At 37.4% G+C, this 26,045-nt stretch overlaps 1 protein-coding gene and 1 long non-coding RNA gene across 2 annotated transcripts in view; one reads left to right on the forward strand and one right to left on the reverse strand.

Annotated features, from left to right (window-relative positions):
• LOC309716750 (uncharacterized protein) overlaps positions 1–20,657 on the reverse strand; it is a gene marked incomplete at its 3' end in the record, with an annotated part of 33,770 nt that extends 13,113 nt beyond the window's left edge. Inside the window, exons 1-4 of the mRNA XM_082550753.1 lie at positions 20,370–20,657; positions 3,580–3,876; positions 2,712–2,778; positions 433–533 (exon numbers count right to left, since the gene is read on the reverse strand). Of these exons, the coding sequence (XP_082406879.1) occupies positions 433–533; positions 2,712–2,778; positions 3,580–3,876; positions 20,370–20,441 (537 nt within the window). The 5' untranslated portion in view covers positions 20,442–20,657. The remainder of the gene's footprint in view (positions 1–432; positions 534–2,711; positions 2,779–3,579; positions 3,877–20,369) is intronic.
• On the forward strand, positions 18,457–19,308 carry LOC309719892. Its single transcript, XR_014280348.1, has 2 exons — positions 18,457–18,921; positions 19,204–19,308. It is a non-coding gene; the product is annotated as an uncharacterized lncRNA (long non-coding RNA).
• Positions 20,658–26,045: the final 5,388 nt, after the last annotated feature.

A 26,045-nucleotide genomic window follows, 5' to 3' on the forward strand; every position in this document is an offset into this window, starting at 1 on the left:
GATCACGTGACTTACTCCATTATCAAATGGTTATAAAATAAAAGTCTATAAAGAACATAAAACACATACCAGTAAAAAGCAACACTGATGTTAAAAGGAAAAGAGATGAACACGGTAACATTGCTCAAATATGCTGCAGCGGTAAAATAAACATTTTAATTCCAGATAATTATTTTTTCTTTGTGCTCTGTTCCATCACACTGCTTAAGTTGTTCTGAAGTGGGGAAACCTGATTTTCTTAGTTTTTGGTTGTTTTACCACAACCTGGTATCAACATACAGACTATACAAATATATAATGATACGGCATACATTTGGTATCACATACTTTTGGTATCAAATGTATGCCATACCACAACCAGCAATGTTTGAATCACACTAGTTTAAGGATGAAACAACTACCAGTAATCTAACAGAGCTAACGGGGAGTTACTTGTTGCAACTGTGATGAGCTGAAAAGCATCTGTGATTGGATGCCACAGAAGATGGAAGCAGATGAACTACACCGGCAGCAGACCGCATCGAGTTTCATTCCTGTCAGACAAGAAAAAAACAAATACAAATCCGAGGTTGCAGTGGGCACAGGCTCAATAAAAGAATACAGCAGTAAATTGAAAAAATAAAATAAAAACCTGACCATAATGAAGATCAACATATTATGTAGACCCAACTTGCCTTGTCTCAACATGCTGGTAGTGGAATAATGTGAGGAAGACTTTCTTTGTACATTCCGCTTCCCTTTACAGCCACACTTTACCCCTATTTCAGTGGCTACCTTCAGTGCTATGCTGCACCATGTAATAATGCAGAAGTAATTTCGACACTGATTTTATGATAAAGACAGTAAGTTCACTGAACATCAGTGGCATTCCCATTCACCAGAGCATCACAGCACCTTTGGGATGTGATAGAACTCTTTTTTTTTTTGCTTGAGTTTGCAGCTGACAATAGATTTGCAGATAGTATGTGGCACATTTATGTTAACATGGATCAGAGTCTCAAAGGAATGTTTTCAACATCTTTTTGAATGCGGTGAATGTGGTGGCGACTTAAAAAATTAACGAGGAGGATTCTGACAGCATAAGAAGATGAACGTGACAGAGCAGACTGAACTGGAAAAAAAAAAAACTACCCAAAACAGGAAAACATCAAAGAAAAAGAAATCATAACGAAAACATAATTCTTGCTGAACTTATGCCAAACTGTCATATGTCACATGAAGTTGAAGACATGGAACACAGTATTGGGTAAAGTTTATCTTACAATAAATTAGGTTTGGGCATCATAACCAGAGATTATGACTTTCCCTCTGGGAGGCTGGCGAGCTGTGAGGGAAGTCTGCTTTTCTGTCATGTTTCCTTTCCTAATGTGAAAATAGGCCACTTTTATCAGACACTGTAATGATCAAAAAAGAATAATTTTCATTGTAATGCATACTGGTTGATGCAATATTAATGAGCCATGATGGAATTTCATACTGCTTTTGACATCTGACAAAAACATAAAGTGTAAATGAAACTATAGCTGCATAAACATACTTTAGATAGATATTTAAAGAGTCTGTCTATATGCATAATTAAAAGAAAATTCACAAGTGAATTTTGCACTTTGGATGCACAAAGTTAGTTGGGCTACAAAGACAGCTGAGTGGGAAAAGAGCTAAGGTCATGCACGGATCAGAGGAGCAGTGGACAGACACATATAGTCAGTGGCAAGTCAGAACTCATCGGATGCAGTGAAGACCGGTGCACAGAGCAAAGCCTTATTGAGCAGTCACATGGAGAATGGAGATAGATCACACAGTGCACTTATAGTGCTTCAGTAAGTGAATCTGTCAACATATCATCAGTTACTGATAGTCAGGCTTGAGATCATTACCATCCTACTTTAAATGTCTTTACCAGATGCAAGTTGCTCTTTCACAAATGTGAGAGGGAGAGAAATTTAAGAGTGGTAAAGAACATATTTTCCTAATTTAGTTAATGTCATCATCATTTTCATGCTGTACTAGTGAACATTTTAAAGGGCTATTTGTGTGACAGACTATAACCCTCTCAGAGAAGTCTAACAAAACACTGACAAAACATGAATATAAATTAAAAAGGCCGTCTCCAGATTGTTTTTGCAGAGGCATATTTCAATTGGCATTCCTTGGATCACTGCTAATGTGATGTGACCACAAAATTGTTCATTTGTTTGTTTTTTGTTTTTGCCACGATGACACAGCACGAACCTCCAGGGGCTTTACTTCTATCAACAGAAACCTGCATCATCGCCTGTCATAACATGTTTAGAAAGTAATTAGTCAAGTAGCCTCTGATCTCTAACTGTCAGGCAGTAGCAAGAGTTTAATTTTCTAATCTGGCAGTCATGCTATCGGATTTGCAGGAAAATAATCTAGTGTTTATTGAATGCACTGAAAAAAAATGGTGCTTAAATGAAGGTTTAAACACCAAAACTTCTCAAATGACCAAGCAACTCTTTAAGAGCTCTTGGTCAAGGTACTTGCTGACCAAGAGTTCTCATCTAATTGTTATAATACAGGAAACAAGGATAATAATGATGACTGTGCAGAGACAGACTGAGCATCTAAATACAATTCACATAAATGAACAAATGGATACAACATAAGCAGATGAATGGGTTTGGAATGGAGGTAGGAATGGATAGAAAACAGAACAGACAGATGGAAGTAAATTATTATTCTCTGACCCGCAGATGGTCTTCGCTGTGGTGTGATGACAGCCAATCCACAGACAGATCTGCTGAGCATGACTTCCTGTGAACAAAGCGTTTATTGTAGATGTAGCAGTTTCAATCTGGGTAATTTACTCAGCCTACTCAATCATATTTTAAATTCTGTCATGAATTGAAAACACGCCTTTCCTCTGCCTGAAAGATCTATGAAAGGATGTTAGGGTTATCCACTGAGTATTTACTGTTACATTTCAAATGTCTGTTGATAAGTTAGAACAACAGCACTGTGTCGAGACACTTGCCATCTCTTTATATTTTTCTTCTAGGGAGCCAGAGTTTGTTATTTAAAGTGGTCTTGACCAATAGTTCTCCAGGCTCTCTAGAGGTCTTTCAAAGTTTTTCTTTGAACATTGGCTGCTTTTTAACGCACTTTGAGTCGAGCCTTTGTACTGGGCCATTTTACAAGAAATAACTGACCTATAACTCCTTTGAGTATTAAAAAGTCACCTAACCCAAGGGATGAACAAGGGTTGTCTCTACATGTTGCAGACAAATTAGCAAAAGCCACTTTGGTACTAGCACCTTGTTGCAGAAATATGTTAGGGTTAGGGGGTTATTTAAAAAGCTTGTACTGGACCTGACACAAGCTTTTTAAATATGTTAAAAGGCTGATAGGCCAGTGTGAAAGTGGACCCAAAATCAGACCCAATACACGGCCGATTCCAACTGATTTTATTAAACACAGGGATAATCAATAGCAGAACGTAGCACAGAGGAAACTTCACAGAGCCTGGATCCACTGCAACGGAAAGAGCGGTATTATCTAAAGTACAGGAGATTTCAGGTGACTTTTTTAACTAGGTGAGTAAAGAAGGTTGCTTACTTGGCAGGCTGGCAAGTAGAGGCTGTTGAGGGAGAGGTGACTCTCCAGGGGCAGTGGCGAAGTGAGCAGCAGGTGAAGGAAGACGTCAGACATTATTTCCTGAAGCGTTGGATGGTTGTGGTGAGCAGGAGGGCAGGCAGGTGAATTTCCATATTTTTGACAGGAGGTCGAGTGAACGGTGCGACGGCAGCTGGGAGGAAGATTCAGGCAGGCAGTGAATTGGGGCAAGGGACCGGTGACAGAAGAAATCCAGGTAAGAATGGAGGTAAGTGTATAATGATCCGGAGGTGCAGGAAGCTAAAGACACAAGCACGCAACATTAAACAAGGGAACACTTGGCGCAAAGAAAACTTGGAGATCGATTTACAGATTTACTGTTTAGCTGACAATCTAGTAAAGACGGGGGTCTGGATTAGTCCTTAAGACTGCTACACTGATTGCCGATAATTAGCTGCAGGTGGAGAGAAGTAGAGACCCAGGATTTAGGAAAAACCACCCAGATGAACTTGAATTGGCCCAGTTTGCAATATAATTGAAGCAGCTTGGAATCATCTTGAGAGAGAATGGAACAAAAGGCAGCCAACATCCAAAGAGTCCTTCGAGAAGCCTAGAAAACTATTCATGAAGATTAATTAAGAAATAACATGAAAGCCTTCGAGAGTTCAGGCAGTATTGAAGAAGGTGGTCATACAGGCTATTGACTTTTAATGCTTCGAATTTACAATTTCTTTGTTTCTAGCACTACATAAAGAAACGAGTGGTGACTTGAGACTATTGCACTGCAGTGAAGCCTCTTCAATAACTATGACTTTGTGACTTTAAAAAAAATCCTTCTGCCCTCTGGCTACAGTGCAACTGAATGCCCCAATACTGTGTGCCAGTTATCACCTGTAACAGTATGTGGGGATTATCACCTGATGGTTCAGCAGGAAGTACCTCTAAACCCCCTTTGAGACTTACATGACCCTTACAAGTGTTGTACAGAGCAGAAAAAAATAATAACTCACTTTACACAGAATGCAGCAAGCAGAAATTCATGACTGTGGGGCTGGGTGTGTGGATTAGAGAGAAAGACGACGAAGGTCACAGGTGGAGAGCACTGAGGCAAGTCAGTGTACTTGAAGTAACATGAAGAGGAAAACTATAGCGTTAAGATGAGCGAGTTGACACCAGCAACTTGAAACACTTCTTCACGGAGCAGTCTATCTCACATCCATCAGTATTTTTTTTCTTTTTAAAGTCTCCTATAGTTTTCCTAGTTTTAAATCTAAAGACCTCTGACCTTGAGTGCAGAAGTAACGAAAGCATGGAGTGCCAAGAATGACCTTAGCACCTCACTGCATGTTGAGTGTGTGTGGACAGAGTATATAGGAAAAAATAGAGATTGGATGCTTGTTCCTACCAGTAGGTGCACAATGTCTGTCATGATGTGACTGAAACAACAATGAACTTTTATCAAGAAATCATATCATGATGATTATTTAATTTACAGGTTGTGTTTCACTTGAGTATGAATGTGATTATGACGGTTTCTGAGCATGTCAGAGTGACTGTAAAAGAAAACAGCACTTTTGACAAAGAAGAAGAAGCATGGTATATGGACAAAAGTACTGCGCCACATGCACATTATAGCTCCAGATGTGCTGAGCTACTGAAACCCATGCAACGAACCTTACCCTTTAACTTTGGCTGAATCGCTGTCGATTCTAAGTGCTTCCAGTTGATTGTAGAATTTCACAAACTGTACTCCAGTGAGCTTTTTAGAGTGACCCGTTCTTTCATAAATGTTTGTAAAGGCAAAATGCATGGCTAGGTGATTGGTTTTATACACATGTAGCATTAGTAATGAAAACACCTAAATTCAGATATTAAGTGGTGTTGTCCAAAACTCATGTACATATAATGTATGCAAATAAATAAATAATACAAGGGTATGAAGGGTATACAAACAGCATTTGAAGCTATATTTTATTTAGTTTCTAAAATTCGTTAATCTCTGAACCTGAATAGCGTTGTAAAAGCTACAACAACTTGACCTTAGAGATACATAGATTTTGCATAATAAAGTCAGAAATGGTGACAAAACTAAAACAATAAAAACTCTTGCAGTTTCAGAAGTATGAGAGATTTTCAAACTGCACCAAATAAAGTAGGTCTTCTGGACCAAAAAAACAAAAACAAAACACCTTTATATGTCAAACTGTGATTACCAAACATTAGGTGTTATATTACATCAGAAAGACAAGGTTCTTCATGTTCTTGTTGATTATTACAGTTACTTTGTCCTTATATTTGAACGGTGTTATACATAGTCAAATTTGTATTTATGCGTACTGGGCGTTCAAGGTCCCAATTAAAGAGGAGAGGACAGAGTCTTGTCTCTTGCAGACTCACTTTGATAAGAGTGCCTTGTTGTTCACGGCTGGTCCGTGTGGTGAAAGATTAAAGCGCAACAGTGGACATACAAGCAAGTCAAAGACAGGTAAATGGAAACTATTGGATTAATTTATTGTACAAAATATAATATAGCTAAACACTTAATAGCGGAAAGGTTAGTGTTAATGTGACAGTTACTATGGCAACATTTCATTGAGGGAATAAAATCTCAAATGCAAATGTTTTATAGAGATATCTTTAAACATTTTTGAGCATTTTAACTAATTAGGTTATCAAATCTAAGCCCAAGGTTCACTAGCAATTTCAACAGGTTTATTTATTTATATATTAAGCTCAATTGCTACGGCTACTGTTTTAAACAAATAACACAATAATTGTCAAAAAGTCAACATAAAAAGATTTGATATGTCTTGTAATCTGTCTGTTTTTACTGATATGAGTCAGTCATGGAAAAAAAGGCCTCTTAGTCCACAGAAAACCACAAAAATTTCCTTTTTAAAACAGAAATCACTCTACATCTATTAGAGTGGTTGTTGCATTGCTGATGTTTGAATATCAGGCATAGGGAAAAATGTAGTTCACTTGTCTGCTTGCTGAATCTCCACAGACAATTAGGTCTGCCTCCTTAACCCTAAACCGATTTTATCAGAATATTAATTTCCATATGACTTGATATAGTGTCAGTGCAGGAGAAACTTCTGGCTGAACTTGCTGTCATTCTTGTACTGGGTTGGGATTTGGGGCTTTGAATTTCTAAATTTAATTGTTAAGGCTAGAAGTAACTCTGCTCAGCTTGTTCCCTTTTTGCATATGCTCTGCTGCCCTCAACTTTTCTAGACATTAGTTGAATGAGCTGTATGTAAGAATGCACATGTCTAAATCAGAATGACTCGACAGTGAGCTAACTTTACCCTGCAAGCTTCCTAGTAATCCAGTTTTACGCATTGAACTCTAGACAACTTCACAAGAATCAGGTTAGGTCATAAGTTGCCCTTTCTCCAAAGAACCACTTGTCAATACTGCAAATACACATGTATAGAATGAATATCTTGTTTAGTGTCACTAATTGCTAATTGCTTGTTCGGTGGCCAATTGCATTATGAGGTTACACTATAAGTAGGAGCTTCCATCTAAACATCTGTCATCTTGCTCTCCTGTTGCTGTAAACATCCAGGTCTCCTTCCACCCAGCTTCCATAACTATCACCTTTTAGGAGTCTCAGTTGCCTTGTCTGAATTGGTTTTATTGTTGCTGATTGATTGCTACTTGTACTTTTGTAGAAATTGCCTGTGGACTCTTACTTTCTCAGAAGCTTCTCTCCATGGATGGCTGATGTGTCATTTATTCTTTTATTCTTTTCATTTATTCTTTTATGCTGCATGTTATTGGACTCTGTAGTAAGCAGGTGTTCTGAGCACTGTGTTGGCTGCTTCTTTTAGAAACAGGCAACGCCATTTGATCAGTATCTAACTTTAGCTTCTTGCGAACTTGGATTTATTTCTGTTATCATCTTTTACTGTTAACGTTATTTTTATTGTGCATGGGTCTGGGTTGTTGGCTAATAGCTTTACAGCAGAGCTGCTATGCTACTCTGGCCTAAAGAAGTGTTCCTGCTTTGTTTCTTTCCTTTATCTTTTTGTTTTGCCACTTTTTTGATGTTTTTATTTTGTTGCTGGCTTTGCTGCTTTTTTCTTTAGGGTAACTTTCTAGGTCGTATCTTAAAATAAAAATGTGTCCATTCCAATGAATGGTTGGACACTAGTATCTGTTATAATCAGTCTTCTATCTTAGCCACAACTGTCTGAGATTTTCTGTGGTGACCCAGAAAGTTTTATTATATTTTATTTAACCTGTCAGCTCTTCAAAATCATTTTTTAAAACAGTATGTGTGGAATATGAAAAGCTGTTAATGTCTTTAATCTATTAAATTGTTACTTTTTTTAGAGAAGCTGATGTGTGGTTGTTAACCACGTCACACAACAAGTAATTGGTTTATTTGCTTGAAATTGAAGGTCATTTAATTTACATTTTGTTTCTGAGTGACTGTTTTAATTTTTAATTTTATTTTCCTTTCTTTTTTTTTTAACTATGGGAAGGAGGCCCTGTTTATAGCTGTGAATCACCAGTGTGTTTCTGCAGTACGGTTAACTACAGAAAGGGTGATGGTTTTTCTTATGTTTTGAATATAATTTTGTATAATAACGTATGTATTTTGTTTTATTTTAAAGCCAAGAGCCTCAAGTAGAGGTGACAATGTGCCTTGATGGGATGATCTACTTCTGCGTGCTGTGATTGTTTATGCACCCTCTGGTGTGAGCTTAATCTTAGTGTTAGTGTGTAGTGGTGAAATGCACTTATGATTGATGGCTCTTTTATATGATGTTTCTTAACTAGCTGTTAAAATCACTGTAACCTGTTAGTGTGTGTAATGACCAATGAGCCCATGTTACTGTATAATCACTAGATGGGTAAGCCTACTTTTTACAGTGAAATATTTTAGGATGTATGTCAGAGAAGTGGCCGGCATGTCACAATAAAATGTTCACAGAAGTAATGTAGTTAAATTTTTTTATATGCCCTTTCTTGGTTTGATGCATGACTATCCACAGAAATGGCATACAGATACTGTTACAGAAAGACCAGATTAAAACTTGCATAGTTCCTTACTGACAAAAGTTGACAAAAAAGGATCAATAAAGGAATCTTAAAATTTATATCAAGATTTCACAAATCGAACCTGGCTTGTTCATTATAGCTTGTGAACGGGATTTATTTCTTCTACTTGCCTCGGGTCATTGATTAATTGATGATGATTCTGTGCACCTGTGTTAAGTTTTGCAGATGTACGTATGCCTTGATTGTTCTTGTTTTCCATTTTGTTCTGTAACAGTATAATAGTGCCTTCTTTTTATCATTACAATGCCATCCACGACAGATTAGAGTACAAAATCATGGAGCAAAAATGAGTCCAAAACATAAAGAATGTAAGAATGTCTGCATGCTGACTCTGCTGCAGCTCCCAACCATATAAATTTATTAACACACCACTTGGACTTGAGGATTATTGGATTGATGAAGATGTGTAAATCAATGTCAGGGCTACACTTAAGGCGCACAGCACTGTGGAGATTCCTCAGACTATTCTGGAGTAGTTTGTTTTTCAAACTGAGGCGAGTATTCACAAGAAAGGTAAAATGGAACATGTAAATGTCACACTTTTGCACACTGTACAAAATCTAGACCTATATTGTGAATATGCGTGCATGGATAAAATATTTCTAGTTTTACTTACTTTGGCTTCCATAAACACAAAAAAACTGTATAAAACATGTAAATCTGGGCCTAGATCAACTTAAAGAACATCAAAAACAAAAGCCACAACATCAGAAACAGCAAATCCAATAGCTGTCTCATTAGGCTGGTTGCTATTGATGTATAAGCTCCCTTCAGCAAACAACATGAAGCTCCCACTGTTCCTCAGAGTCGATGAGTCAGAGTTGCACTATGCATGGGCAGCAGTACTCACTGGTATTGTATCAGAGCTGTCTATCAATATTCTTTTCATGCTCATGATCAAAACAGAGGACTAGACATTTGCATGCTCAACATTTACTTGTAGCTATGTGCCTTGCTGCAAGATATGTAACTGACTACAACTGTAGTTACAGTAGCAGCTCAGTGAAACTGTCGTTGGAAGGAACATCCTCTAGTATAGAAAAAAATCAAACTTTTTATATGATGCAGCGGCACTAAAATAAGATTAGTCTTCATTTTTAGAGAAAAGATGGGGAGAAATCAGTCTTAGCAGTGGCCACATAAACTGCAGCTGCAGCAATATTGAAAATATTAGAATTAACATCTACGTAAACCTGGAGGCCACAGCATCCCATTCTCTTTGTGACGTGATCAGGATGCAGCTCAGAGCAGACTGCAAAAAGACACCTAGCCGGTTTTCTCTAACATAAGCAATGTTCAATGTTTTACCTTCTAAAGATGATTTTAAGATATGATGTCTAAATGTGCTAAATCCAAATTGTGTTCTCTTTAGTAACTGGTTGAAATGAGCATGTTCCACATCAATATTGTATGCATAGTTATGACAAGTTGTACAGAGGCACAATTTTACAGAGGAATAAGAGCAATAGAAAGTACTTGAAAACATTTGAACTGCTATGGGATGTACTAGTATAGACTCAAGATTGGAAGGTGCTGAATTAAACCTAGAACATTACCTGCATCGATCTATTAAGCATCATTTGAGGAAAGGTGTCTGCACAAAGCCGGAAGGATAAAAACAGGTAGTAACCATCCTGTTCACCCTCCTACCATGTGGCTACTGATACAGAAATATCTGCTGCTGTTTCTTTCCCAGCGTTTTGTTTTAAAACATGCAAAATAAATTGAATTCCTATACTAAATTATTTATTTTAGTATTTAAATTTTTGTTGTTGTTTGTTTTGTTGAGCAATCTTGTGTTGCCAAATGAGAGTTAAATGATCTCTTATGATTCTCCACAAGAGTCCGAGACATGACAATGAAATGTGGCAGTGATATTGTCAGGTTATAGTAATTTCAATGTCATCCATTGAGAGAGAGAGAGAGAGATATGGGCTGTATGTCGTGCAGTTAAATAGTGAGCAGATTCTTTAGCACAACCACTGCAGTACCTACATGTTAACAAAACACTAAAGCAGTGGTCTAAAATTATACATGAGGAAAGCTTTTCTCATTTGCAACTCTGAGTTGTTTCATTAAAAAACTAATATTTAGCTTAAATGACATTATTTGAGAGTATGGGTATAATTAGGGGTGGGCGATATAAACGATATATGATAGAAACGATATAAATTTGGCCAACGATAGAGATTTTGACTATATCGCTCTATCGTGATAGCGCATGTTGATGATGTCATCAAGCTGCGCCTGTTTTGGTCGAAAGCATCACAGCGGCTACAACCATTATCATCTGCAAATTATGCCAGGTGACAGTCATAGCAAAGAGATGAAGCACTTTTGAAATATGGGGAAAGCCAAAAACTGCGCTACCTCCACTTCCATAACGTTGATTCATTAATGTTGAATTCTCTTGCAGGAGTTCTATTCCCATGTTGTTGCAGTGTATTTATAACTAACCTCGTATTGTGGATGAATAATCTCAGTTGTTCTCCTGACTGAAGTTTGGCCCGTGTACAGCATCCTGCTATGAGATTTCATTTGTCCCTGACCACCAGAATCCCTCACGTTAACTTTTATCGAGTGGAAAAAAAGTTGGCGTTCATCCTCCAGCTTCACTGTGCTAATGTTATGCTAACATAGCTGTGTCGCTAGCAATCATGTAGCACAACATTATATACCAGGCAGTCCAACTTCAGTAACCCTGCAAACGCCATTGCTGTTTAGTTTTCTGTCTTCATTTATGTCGGAAGTGGTAGCAGAGCTGTACGTTTTAATTAGTTTCAAAAATATCTCAGTCAGAACATGGCATGTCATGTTTAGGTGGAAACTAGCGGGCTAACTTCCTGTTAACTTCTAACTCCGTTACATTTAATACATTTTTCATGGATGCCTGGATGTTAAACTTAATTGTTACACCTGTTAAAGCAGCAACATTGATGATTTTATTAAAGATGAAAGAATTTAGACCGTTTTCAACTCTCAGTGTTCGTTTGACTTTGGGACCTGAAGCAGATGGAGTTTTGGACCCAGATTACTCCGCGAAGCTCCTCACTACGGCAGCCATGATGCTCTGACAATCCATCAAAACATTTTTTAACAGATTTCTGCACGCCAAAATCGGTTCGAGGTCAGTAAGCACAACCAGAATTCATACATAAGGCACACTCGATTTTTGAGAAAATTAAAGGATTTTAAGTGTGCCTTAAAGTATGGAAAATACATTATACAGAAGAAAAGAATATATCGCGATATATATCGTTACTGCACGTGCTTCAAATTATATCGCGATATGGATTTTAGGCCATATCGCCCAGCCCTAGATATAATATTAGTAATTATTCCCGAGGCAATGGAGAGATTTCCACCTTAAAAGCAGCAACCTATATACCAGATAAGTTTAGAGGCACCAGCTGTCACATTTCTCCTCTGCCTTGGATTGTAGTGTGAAGTGCATGGCATTGGCTGTGCCACACAAGAGAGAATAATGATAGGGAATGTCAGCTGTGATCACAGTGCAATTTTAGTGACAAGGATTACAAAGACTTTGATGCATGATCACTGCTCTTTTCAAGACTTTGCCAAACCATTTGATTCACAAATGCTATTCAAAACATTTGAAATCTCACAGCAGAAATGATGACCGCTGTTACTTTGATATAAATCCCTCAACTTGAAAAGAGACGTCTTAAAGATTTATACTGGGATTAGTTTGAAATATATGATGTGTATGCATTGGTTTCACTTCAATTAAAATATATTTATGCATTTAGCAATATTCTATAATACTACAGTTTATGACACTAATTGCAACCCTGCACTGCTCTCACAGATCACTTGTGTGGAACGCAGCATTGTCAGATGTGTCCCTGCAGTGAGAATATGTCAAGCTTTATTTCTTTAATAGTACTCTGAATGTCTGTATGCTCAACCATCTTAGCAAGGTCTTCTATCACCCATCACTCTCTAATTATCTCCTCTTAATATTATTCCCACAGTTATACGATTGAAGTTCAACTGTTCTGTAAAGTTGTAAAAACAATAGACAAATGTTGGAAGATAGTGATAATACAGAGAGATATAAAAACACAAAAAGTGTGTGTGTTTTAATTTTAACAAGTGGGTAATGAAACTGATGAATTGAAATTAGTTTTAAAAAAGGAAAAAATAATGTTTTGTTGTGCGTTAAAAATTTCATATTTGACAATTCTGTCTTTTTAATAGTCAGGTGTCCATAGAAAAGATGTGGTTTTTGCTCTGCTTGTAATCATTTCTTTTGTACTCATCAAATGAAGGTAAAATCAGGACACGCAAGCCTGAGTTAACCAAATCAAGACACTATTTTTCTAAAGCACAATAAAAATGACCACGTTTCCTGGTAGTGTCACTTTAGGGTCACATCACAACAGAGTGGGTAATTTTCCAAGTGTTGAACTTAAATTATACCCACTTTTATTTGACTAACAATAAGATTCACAGTTTGTGAATCTTAAAATGTATTTTTACACAAGCATGGTTGATTAGTGCTCCATTGTGATATCTGCTGCTCATTTTGGGTAAACTTGAAAGAACATGCTCATCATAGGTTCAGTTGGTTCAGGTCAAAAAGTGACGAAGCAGTGTTCCAAATAAGTTATAAATAGCACCTGGGAGCGCTGCATGAAAAATGGTAGGCTGTGATTACTAGTCCACATTTTTGCCTCTGTCTGTCACTCTTGTAAGCTCAGACACACACACACACACACACACACACACACACACACACACACACACACACACACACACACACACACACACACACACATATATGCATACAATTTCACTGGTGAATGCTGGTCCTCTTATGCCTTGGCTGGTTTGAATTACTGAGCTATGCTGAAATCTACATCTTTCAATATGCATTAACACAAAGCCATCAAAAGTCAGAAACACACTGGTTCCTGTAGTATTGCTTTAAAATTCCTTGGATACATCTACAATTATTCAATCTTGGCTGTGCTGCTGAAAAGACCACTACCAATCATTCCACCACTGCTAAAACAAACAATATTCAGGGAAGACACGGTTACAAACTGAGGCGCACGATAGTGGAGTGCACTACCACTTCACAGCAACTGAATCCAGGCTAAAGCCTTTCTGTGTATAGTTTGCATGTTTTCCCGTGTGTATGTGAGCTTCGTCACACAAAACCCCCCTGCAACCCTAAATTGGATAAGCAGAAGAAAATGAATGAATGAATGATTACAGATAGAGTAACAGATTTTTAATGCAGCCAAAATTATAGGCGTGGGGCAGGTTATGTGGAAGAGGAAGCTCTGCTACAGTTGTACATAATTGGAGGTTGTGTAACCTAAAGTGACCCAGTTTATACAACGGAAAAGCTTGCCTAGATAAAAATCACTGCACCACATAAAATTTTAAGAAGACTTATTTTAAGATATATTACTTTAATGTGCTTTCTAACTGAGATATTTTTACAGGAATAGTGATCAGCGTGTGTTGTTTGCAATAAAAAGTTCAAGTTATAGAGTTTTATATTTCATGCTGAAATATATACGCTCCGCCTGTGCCGCTGGGTTTCCTCTGGATGTGTCTTTGATTCAGCTCCCCCTAATTAATTGATTAACTCATATTTTTATGGTCCTTGGTTGTGTGGATAGGGTGTCTTAATGAGTAGGGTAAGTGAGGACATTAAAAAACGTTGTGATCAGTTTATCACTTGTACTCAACCATTTCCATTATCAGCACAATAAAAAGGGATCCATCAACAACTAGAAAAAGAATGCAACTGCACTCTGTCGCTCAGACTGCCTTTCGCTTAGATCGCTTTTCAGTCAATAAATTATCTGTTCTTAATATTTTGTCACACTCTGTGTTTTTGTCTTTATGGTGAGAAGGATTCTTTTTTGTCCTTGGTCTATGCTCCCAGTATAATAATGCCACCAGCCCACCTTTAGTGAGTTTCCTGTTACCACAAAACTCACTGAAGGCCTTCCAGGAACAATGTTGCCTTATGCTGATTTTCTCAGAAACATAAAAACGTATTCATTCACATAATTATTCATTCACTGCTGATGTTTCCTTGTATCCACTCATATGACTTTGATGCAACTGGAAACCTTGTACCACAAGTTTAATTCTTTGTGACTTAATCAATATACCAAATGGTTTATAAGAAAGAAGAAAATTCCATTGAATGAGAAGTTGAGTGGTTATTATTATTATTATTATTATTATTATTATTATTATTATTATTATTATTATTATTATCATTATTATTATTATTATTATTATTATTATCAGTAGTAGTAGTATTACTCCAACTACTGAGAAATTGACAGGCTGTGTTTGTAGGAGTTATTTGTGAAGTCTTGATTGCTCCCCAGAAAGCCAAGTAATGAAGTGAAATATGTTTATTGTGGTTGGATATGTATAATGGGCTTGTGATTAGTTCAGGTAGGTCACGCTGGTGTAGCATGAGAATATTGTCAGCGATTACATGCAATAATAGTCTGCTGTATTTTATCTGGCTTACTCCCATAGAACTGGCTATCTCCCCTGATTATCTTCTTCTTTATTGCTTCTGGACTTTGTGTTTAAATTCCCAGTTGATTAAAATATTTGCTAAATACACATTTTCTGCATCAGAATGCAGAATGCTATTCACAAGGCATGATAAATGTACAGGGAGTTCTACTGTTGGTAAGGAAATATTGAGGGAATAAATTTTAAATACCTATAAGCAAAGGCTGTTAACCTTTATGAGTCAAATGGGTGCCATGAATGCAAATACCATGGTTGTAAAGAAAGTGAAAACCATGCATTTTAAAAAAAATGGAAATACTATTCCAGCAGGTACACTTTTTATTCAGAAATCCAGCCCCTCCAATAATCACAATGTAACAAGCAACCTATGGCAGTTGCACCCACAAAAAAAGATTCTTTCTGAAAGAAACCTGCTGAGTCCACCAAAAACAGTGAATGTGCGCTGACTTCACTTTTACACATTTAACACCACTCCTCACTCCAACTGAGTGACCAAAGAAGCCTGTCATGGCTGGCAGAAACAGATGGGAATGTAGCAGAAAGCCAATGTTTTGTGAAAGTAAAGCATACCTGAAGCAGAAATTATCCATACTCTGGGTGGATTTTGAAATATGGCCAGAAATGGACTATTCTGACATATATACTGTGTATTTCTCATTTGAACAAGTCCAATAAAGAAATCCTGAAGGCACCCAGAAACATATTATGCTTGATTTTTGCTAAATCATGATTTCAGTCCCGCAGGCAGTACAAAGCAGAACAGAACAGTTGCAAATGTGATTTTGCCCTTGACTGTATTTAACACTTTAGTTCTAATACCACACTTCCATTTCTTGTTAAATGGCAGAGGTCCATTTGTTACTTTTTTTCTTTATCGTTTATCTTTATCAGTTTGATAACAGTGATTCAGTTGCACAACTCATATATTAAATGTTTTGTTTGCGTCTTGTTGCTTGGACTTTCACAGACCAAATTTTCATTACAAGTATTGATTCTAAACATGAGGTTTGGATACTGTAAGTTTAACTTTAAAGGTCATGTTTGCTCTCTGTGCAAATTTGAGGTCCGGGCTGAAGTCCCACATTCAAGTGACCAGAACAGGAATCTAATAATAGTAGCAATATTGACAGAGGATAGCAGTCAGAGTTTAATGAAGGTTTTATTTTTTTCTCTTTACTCTTGTGCACAGTACTGTGAAAAAGTGTCCAATCCTGATTTCATAGTTTGATATTTGTCACAATTATACATGCTTCATATCATCAAACAAAGTTAAATATCAGACACAGAGAACCTGAATAAATACAAAATTATTTTTAAAATTATGCTTTAATTTTAAGGGGAAAAGCTATGAAAACCTTCCTAGCCCTGCGCGAAACAGTAATTGTCCCTCTTGTTGAATCATTAATTAACTGTAATTAACCACATTTTTTGGAAAGCTATGTTCAATTTCACTAGCCGCACCCGAGCCTGATTACTGCTTAAATAGCTCACTTAAATAGAACCTGTCTCACAAAGTAAAGTAGGCTAAAAGATCATGCCATGAGCTGAGAAACGGTCATTAATACTAGAACCGCCAATGGCGTCATTTTAACCTTCTGGCATTTTAAGAATCATGTAACTCTGTTCAAATAAAACCCCATCATTATCATATTTCATGATTTTTTCAAAAACTGATCCTTATTCATTGAATTCTGAATTTTGCAGTGTGTCAGATCAAAATAAATAAAAAATATGTCCGCTTATACCATATAGCATGAGCTACTGAATGAAAGAGTTGCCCAGTCACCCGTCTGAATTTTACTTTATGATCTGTAAATCATTTTTTTAAACTAATAAAACCCCTAAAAAAAATCATCTTAAATGCTTTTTTTTTAATAAGAAAAATTAGATGAAAATTAACAACTTAAATTTAAGAAATTACTCCTTTTGCCATTACTGCTGTTGTTGCAGGAGGGGTCAAAATTACCCCTCCTGCAGTAATAGGGAGTTTGGAACAATGGTGATTCCAGTGTTAAAAGGGTTACAAAGCTATGTATAAGGATCTGGCAGATAAATTATCCACAAATGGAGAAAACCTGGAAAAGTAGTGAAACATTCCAGGAGTGTACAGGCCTTCCAAAATTACTTCAGGTGCACTTTGATGACTCATCCGGGTGGTCACAAAAGAACCCAAAATAACATTAAGACTAGGTATCCATAGTTGCTGACCAAAAATAACAGAAAGACTAATCTCACATTTTGATAAAATAAATAAAAAAAAAAAAAAAACAATTCCTAAAACTTTTATGAAAAATAATCTGTGGACTCGTGACACAAAATGTGAAATTTTATGAAAGGTTTGAGTCCTGTTGCATTTACGCTAACACAGTATTTCATAAAAATAACATCATCACGATGGTCTGGGGCTCCTTTGCTGCTTTGGGATCTGGGCTTCTTGCCATTACTGGTAGAACCAGGAATTATGCTCTCTACTAGAAAATGTTGAAGGAGAATGGCCATCTTAACTTGAATTATGGAGTATGATCAGAAACCCACCAGCAAGTTCACCTCTCAAAGTCTAGAATTAACTTGGACTGGGATGCTTTGGCATGACCTTAAACAGGCTGTCCATCCCGGAAAACCCTCCAGCGTACTAAATTTAAAAGAAAAAAAAGGCAAAGAAGAGTGGGCCAGAATTCCCCCACAGCAATATGCAAGACTCATTACCAGTTATTGCAAATGCTTGATTTTAGTTCTTGCTGCAAAGAGTGTCACAATCAGTTATTTGGTTTAGGAGGCAATTACTTTTTCACATAGGACCAGGCAGGTTTGAATAACTTATTGGCATTAATAAATTAAATCATCATTTAGGAAAGAAACTCAAATATTCCACAATGCAAGCTGAGCATTTTCTCAAGTTTGAAGTTTAGATTTAAAGTAAATGTGATATGATTTACTTGCCTCATTACTCAAAAGTGAAAGGTTGATCATCAAGCCAAGGTTTTGTCTTCTTCCCAAGTACCCCATGTTACATTTTCAACAACACCTCCAGGTTGCCACCTGCTTATATCTATTTGAAAGCACTTTGGCACTGGGAAAGATGTAACTATCCAGCAGTTGTAATTGCAGGATAGTTTTTATACTGACTGTATACCATTATTGCTAAGGAGTTTAGCAGAGTGTAGAGACAAACAAGTCATAAAAATGATTTAAAACGCTTGTGAGTCCAAGCACATGAATCCAAACGTGAATTTAATAAATATCCACATGCGCACATGTAGCTGAGATATAATGTACGAATTGTGAACATTCTCAAAACTGTATTGTACATAGGTTATACTTTTTTATTGTGTGAACTTTATTTTTGTGGAACTAAGGTTCCGTGTGTTATTGTTGAAGTGGGACATTAATCAGTGTAACGCCACCTGCGGCCACATTGCGGGTGTGGGGTTTCCTAGCCAGAGCTGTACGGACTCCACACTGGTGAGGCACGCTTTCTGTAGCTCTTCTCCCTGTACTAAATTATCCATATAAATTCGGTGTATTTGTCTTTGTTAAGTATTGGCTCCTAGGGTTAAAAGCTCTCAAAGTGTTTTCAATCGCTTTGAGTGAGAAAAATGATATTTGGAACTGCGCTTTATCTGTTGTATCATCCGTTTGTGTGGAACTGACTTGTGTTAAACAGGGTGAGGAGAAGCCTGCTGCCGCTGTGTGACACTGATTTTGCTGCTGCACTCTGTTTTATAGGTATGTGTAAATGTGTAGTTTTTGTTTTATGTGTATAATGAGCTCATGTCCCGAGGCTGTGCTCTGAGCAGTATCTTCAGCCATGTTGGGAAGAGTTAAAAAGTTGTTTGAATATGTATTATGCAATTGACCTATTTTAATGGGAATTTGAATGTTATACGTTATTGTTAGTGATTCCATAATTGTCTCTGTTTTACCCCACTGTAATATTTGATTTTGAAGTGGCGGTTGTGAAAATTATTATTTTGATAAGTTGTATTTTCTTTTATATGATGCAAGCAGAGCTGTACGGACTCCACACTGGGTGAGGAGAAGCCTGCTGCCGCTGTGTGACACTGATTTTGCTGCTGCACTCTGTTTTATAGGAATAAACCCTGTTTCCAGCCAGTCCGTGTCTGTTGTCACAACGCAGTCGACCATTTCACATCTGCTACACACACACACACAAACATTCTAGCACACGTACACACATGCACATTGTACTGTTGTGTATCTAGACACAACCTTGAACACCACACTGAATTGATGAGACTGTGCAAACAAACTTCAGTCTGCTGGACTCAAATGTCAAACTGTCTCACTGGGATGCTCTTTTTAACAGACATATGTCACCCTCCAATTTGCCAATGGCCACTTCTGGCTTTTTTCTTTTCTGTTAATTGCTTTAGGCACTTGCTACCGCCATATTTCATTTTTTTCTGGGATTAGAGGAGCACAGCCCCCTAAAGATTTCCAAGCCTCCCCTTGTGAATAGAGACAAGCAGTAATACAAAACAGACACCAGGGAGTCCTTAAGTGATACATCCATAAATGTCATCAAAGGCTTTTATCAAAAATTACGGTTTTATTCACCATACTAAGACTTTACTTGCAGACTTAATGTGTAAAATTCTGAATTTTCAGCTCATTCTCTCTATGAGATTTGCTCTTGTGTTTGTGAATGACCTTGATCAGACAAATGATTTCATCCTGTTGCCACTATGCACAGTGACAAAGGACAAAGAGCACAGAAGCATGGTTGTCAAGGCAACATGGTTATAGAAGGCAAAAAGCTGATGTGTGCTTACACACACTTGCAGATACCCACTAACTCATTCTTTGTCAATAGCAGCTTTGCCTTCCTTGCGGATATTAAATGTTTAAGGACTCTGAGAGGCATTGACATTAAATAAGACAAAAAGGCCTGCATATAGCCTATGTTACAGTAAGGGAGCACAGAGGACTCATGGTCCAAGCAGTGCCATGATTCTGCCAAACATACAAATTGTAAAATTTGTTGAACTGTATATTTTAATTGGTATAATAATTAATAAATTTTAGTAGCAATGTAATCTGTATATTTAAAACTGTATGAAAGGCTGACTTATACACACAAATACCCGTTTAGGTTACTGAGTTTCTTCAAACTAAAGAGCTATGAAGTAAACTAACAAATTTAACACAATTACCCTGCAAGACGGCAGCACGGTGGTTAGCACTGTTGCCGCACAGCAAGAAGGTCCTGAGTTCAATTCCACCATCAGGCCGGGGTCTTTCTGTGTGGAGTTTGCATGTTCTCCCCGTGTTTGCGTGGGTTCCCTCCGGGTAGTCTGGCTTCCTCCCACCGTCCAAAGACATGCAACTTGTGGGGATAGGTTAATTGGATAATCCAAATTGCCACTAGGTGTGAATGTGAGTGCGAATGGTTGTCTGCCCCTGTGTGTTGGCCCTGCGACAGACTGGCGACCTTTCCAGGGTGTACCCCGCCTTTCGCCCTATGACAGCTGGGATAGGCTCCAGCGCCCCCCGCAACCCTGAAAAGGATAAGCGGAAGCGAATGGATGGATGGATACCCTGCAAGACACTTATTAAAACTTTATATTGTTATAAGACAAATGACTGTCATTCAGCAGTTTTGTTAAGTATTCTTTCTTCACATGCACAAGAATTATAATTTCCCGGCATTACCTTGCTCTGTAATGCAATGTTACAAAATAGCCGTGTATCAAAATATGTACCGAAAGTCTGTGATTCTTTCTCTTTGCCAGCTGTAGAGAAAGTGGTATGAAATCTTTGTGGAAATATGAAAAAGGAAAGTATTACACGCAAAAAAAAATCAGCCTTGTGTAAGTCGGTCAGAGTATAGCAAAGCAAAAATAAACAGCTATAATGTATTTTCGCAGTGATGTATGTATGTCATAATTTGCAAGGAAAAGCACCCAAATGCCAGACTGTGAGACAGGCAGGCAGGTTGCGAACAAGGCCAGAAAACCAAAACATCAGCAAATAACAAACCTAAAAGCATTAACTAAAGTCCAAGAGTCTCAAGTAACCATAGAAGCACTGGGAGAATACTAGTGGAGAACAAACAGATACTGTGACAAAGACTATAACAATAGCAAATACAGACTAGAACTGAAATATAATCATAACAAATAGATTGTATAAGGAAAATCAAAACCCAAAGCATAAATAAATGGGATGGACCTTGTACCTCACTGAAAAAACAAACAAACAACAACAACAGTATTTTATCTTTGGATTTCATACATTCTGTGATTCTCTGATCCTGAAAAATGTCTTTTGTTAATACCTTGCTGGCTTAATTTTTTACAGTCAGTGGTCAAACTGATGGCTTAAGTTCAGTGTTAGATCCCAGTTACCCCTGTACAGGTGGTCTGGACCAGCTCTCCATCCTTCGGGTCAGAGTCCCATCCATTTACTGTTTTAAGGAAGTAATAGAATGAATGTCCACAATTCTGACTTTGAATGCAGATAGAGAATTTTTTATTGAAGCAAGATTTCAGCAGGGGTTAGCAAACAGCTCAATTGCAATTTAATCAATTTAATCAGTCAAATCCAAATAATCAATTTATCACACTATATTAACCCTAACTATTCTGTTGCTAAATGACTACAACCGTTGTTGAGGTGGGTCTTCTTTTAGGAGGGAAGGAAGATCATCGTGCACACTGATAGAATCCAGCTCCCCGCTGTGTTGGCCAAGTCCAAAGGAAAGATAAAGTGTAGCCCAGTACAAGGCTCCCCGTCTTCACCTTCTTGACTCCGATCCTAACTCAGCATATGATGAGTAGGCAGTTCAAAATTCACAACCCAATCAGTCGATCCCCGGTGAAGGGTTATGACTCCTCCTCTTGCTGTCCCTCGCTCGTCTTCTCACCGCGGATCTTCAGTCTCTTCTCAACCTACTCACTGGCTGGGGACTAGAGGGAAAAAGCCCCTCTCTGATTTTGCCTCCCATCTTTATACACCTCTACGGACCTGTCCAGACATGTCTAGACATCTTCCGGACGAAAACACCATCTATGGACATGTCATGTTCCTCCTTTGGCCCCCCCCCCTTTGCTCTTTGACGCACTGGCATGACTTGCAGTTTTGGTGCATTTCTTTTTCTTCCACTCCACCCAACAATGCTGCAGCTCAACTTCCCTAATAACTCTAAACAGAAATTACTTCTCCTTTTTCTCATGTCTTAAGGACCGTTTAACTCATACACACATTATGGTTTTTTATTAATCTTTTAGCAATGCAATGCATACACAACTCTTTTTATTTGATTTACGCTTTAACAGACACAACAACTTCCATTATTTCCATTTGTGACAAACATGCCGGAGACTCTCACATTCTTCTGATACCCCCTCCTTGAGATCGCCAGCTGCCTCACAACTCATGTAACAGATCGTTGGCTGGGACTGTCAGGGTCAGAATATCATCATCACTTCCAAACGGTGGAATCAGTTGAGGGAACTCAGGGGATGGAGTGAGGCCTAATTCCCAGGAATCTAGGACTGTCATCTTGTCCACAGTTGGAGTATCTGTCAGGGATCCTGATGAAACAGAGTCATACTCTGAAGAATGAGTATGAAGAACTCCATCAGTTCTTCTTGCTGAGCTTCTGCTGTTTGATCAACCAATTGCTGCTGCTCTTCAGAAACAGTAGGCACTGGGCTTGTCGACCCAGCTTCCTCAGAGCTCCCGATGGCAGAATGCTGTATATCAGTCGCCGGTTCTAGCAGAGAGTGGAGTTCGACCAGTTCCTCAGAGATATCTGAATAGAACCACATCATTACCCATACATTACCCAAATACCACTGCTATCATTGTTTTGTTTTAATGCGTTTTTTAATCACAGTTTGTTGTCAATGAGGAATAAATTCTGTGTATCTGATTTAGTTTGACTGAAGGAAAGCAGTAAATACCGTGTAACCCATTAATTTGCTTCTCAGATCTTGATGTGACTATGCATTAAAATGGTTACAAGAGATGGACCTTGTATCTCACTGAAAAAAACAACAACAGTATTTTATCTTCCAGCTCTTAAAGTGAGTTAGACATGTTTCAGGTTTTTGGATTTCGTACATTCTGTGATTCTCTGATTTTAAAATTTTTATAACAACTGGCGTGAAAACGTTTGCAGAGGGTTAAGGCTAGGATATAATTTGTGTGAAAACACATGCAAAAAGAAGAGAAATGAAGATTAATAACATTTTATTGATGACGTCAATAGCAGGATGGTTTTGTTTACGCAGAATCCCTTCAGCTGATATTGTCTACGGTAAATCTCTGCTGAAGGGATGAAAGACATTCTTGGAAAAATATTGATGAGTGATGATGATGGTGTCTAACACATTCCAATATCTGCCCTCTAGGTCTTCTGCCCCTCTAGAGGGGGAAAAGGAATTAGATAATGTTTTTATTTCTCTTTAGCGACCCTTGCTGTATAACTTATATTTTACCATCATTTTACCCATATGTTCCATTAATTCAATCACTTGTCATTTGATTTATGAAGATTCTCAGTACACATTTTAGGTCAAGGAAAAACTGTTTGCTCCATTAGTATTTTGCCCTTATGTTCAAATTAATTTGTCACTTCAAAACAACATGGGCCTTAATTAGCCTTTTTGCAGCATGAAATTCACAACAAGCAGAATCATCATGAACTGTGTTATAAAGTTAACCCCCGTTAAATGGTTAACCACTTACAATTTTAAAGGGGGAATCCCCACAAACCCCTTTGAGCAGGCACTTTGCCAAGGCTGGGGTGTTAATATTCCCTTTCAACAGAAAGGAAACCTCAAGCAGACCCAGGCTCAGTGAATAGTCTCAGAGCACACATAATATTACACATACCACCACACTAGGGGTGGTATGTGTAATATTCACTTTATGCATTTGAATGTCATTTCAGCTCTCAAGCTGGTACCATAGTGGATTGTTGTCATTTAATATATAAGACTAGTCAGTTATAATAAACATTTATTTATATTTTATATGCACTTAGAAACATTTATGTGTTATATATGAGGCATACGTTCTCATGGAGAGTATTAAAGTAATTTCTCATTTTCTTTTTATTAACTACACAATAATGAATAAATAAAAGAGGTTTTGGAGATTCAGACTTTGAGTCTGGCAGTATTGCATTTGAGTAGTGTCTCAGCTCTGACTAACTGCCTTTAATTTGCCTCTAAAAGACTGGAGTGCAGCTGTAATAAGCAGACTTAATAAAGTGAGTACTATCAAAACAAAAATGCAGAAGGTAGATCATTGAGATGTTCACATAAAATGTGATTTTTGGATTTTGTATGCAATCCCACAAAATGCCAATTTCATAAAAGGCTATTTTTTCTATCTATGTCTTGTAAATCAATGATCAATTAATCATCTTCAATTTTAAGGCCTTTTTTGTGGTGAGTGAAATTTGTCAGAAATAAAATCAAACAGCATACATTGCTGTCCTGTGAAAACACATTTCTTATGTCAAGCTTCATTAATCTTCTTACTCAATCGCATCCACAGCAGTCCTTGGAAATACTTTCCTCTTTCACAACTGGCCCTTGGAGGCACTCTGAGAAATGTACCAAGAGAGAGAGGAAGGTGGTTGAAAAAAATACTCTGATTGATTTTCCCATCATGACTTGAAATAGCATATTTATTGATTGCTTATAGGGAAGGGGAGGGTGAAGGGTGAAGGTCACTGACGAATGGTGTGATGTTAGTAAGGCATTCAGGCTCTTCTCTCAGCTTTTCTAAAAAGAATAGTGCGGTGACGCTTTTGCTTCAAGGAGACAATATAAAATGTGTCAAAAACTAATTTGCATTTGTTTTCAGTAGTTCAAATTTGTTATATTTGATGGTAGAAGAGAAGGCAAGTATTTTGTGTTTTTTTACTTATTGCTTGTTGCATGTTATTACTCGTTAGGCAAAATGTTAATATTATATGAATGGTTAAAGTCAAATCTACTTTTGACCTCATTCAGCTGCAACATCAGAATCACTCTAACAGTGTAACAAAATGTTACGCTTCAGTTTTTCCTTATTTACTTTTTCCCTTGGTTGATAAAAAAAAAAGAAAACCTGCATTTCATTTAATGGCCCAGTTCTTTTTAATAATCATCATGATCAGATCTGCAATAACTATGCATATCTTTAACGTTATGTTGAGTATTTGAAACACTGAAAATCTGTGGCTTTTATGATAGTAAACTCATTTGACAGAACTGATCTGAAGATTAAAAAAAAAGTCTTTATAACAAAAGAGGAAGCCAGCAAGTTCCCACCTCTGTGTGTGTGTGTGTGTGTGTGTGTGTGTGTGTGTCAAGGTGTTTCTCTAGCCCCAAACCAATACTGATGTAAGTTTGCTAATCCCATGAAGAATTTAGCGAGAAACATGTTTCCTGCAGGCAAAAAAAATGCCACATACAAACACATATACTTGCCTTGTGATTGTAAAGTAGAATTCATCATAGATTGTAGATCATAGGTTATGACTTAACATCTTGATTATTTTATATCCTTGTCAGCTCATATGAAATGGACATAATAGGCTGATACAATCATAATTATATATGGAAGTAGAATCACACTTTATTTCTAATTCACTCCCAGATTTATCATTATTTGTGTAATTTTTGTTCTTTCTCTATTAATAGTTTTTCTTCTTTACACTCTTCTTTTTACATGAATAAGCTAGAGTATCTCAGCTGCTTTCCTGTACCTAAGATAAAAAACGAAAAGATCTAAGCTAATAAGCTTGCATCCACTCCTCCCAGCTGTTAATAAGAAAAGAAATTTGAACCAGTGTGGTTCTTTTGTGCAGAGATTGAACTTGGACTTGC

Source organism: Aulonocara stuartgranti (assembly GCF_965226115.1).
Source record: "Aulonocara stuartgranti genome assembly, chromosome: 2".
Classification (NCBI taxonomy): domain Eukaryota; kingdom Metazoa; phylum Chordata; class Actinopteri; order Cichliformes; family Cichlidae; genus Aulonocara; species Aulonocara stuartgranti.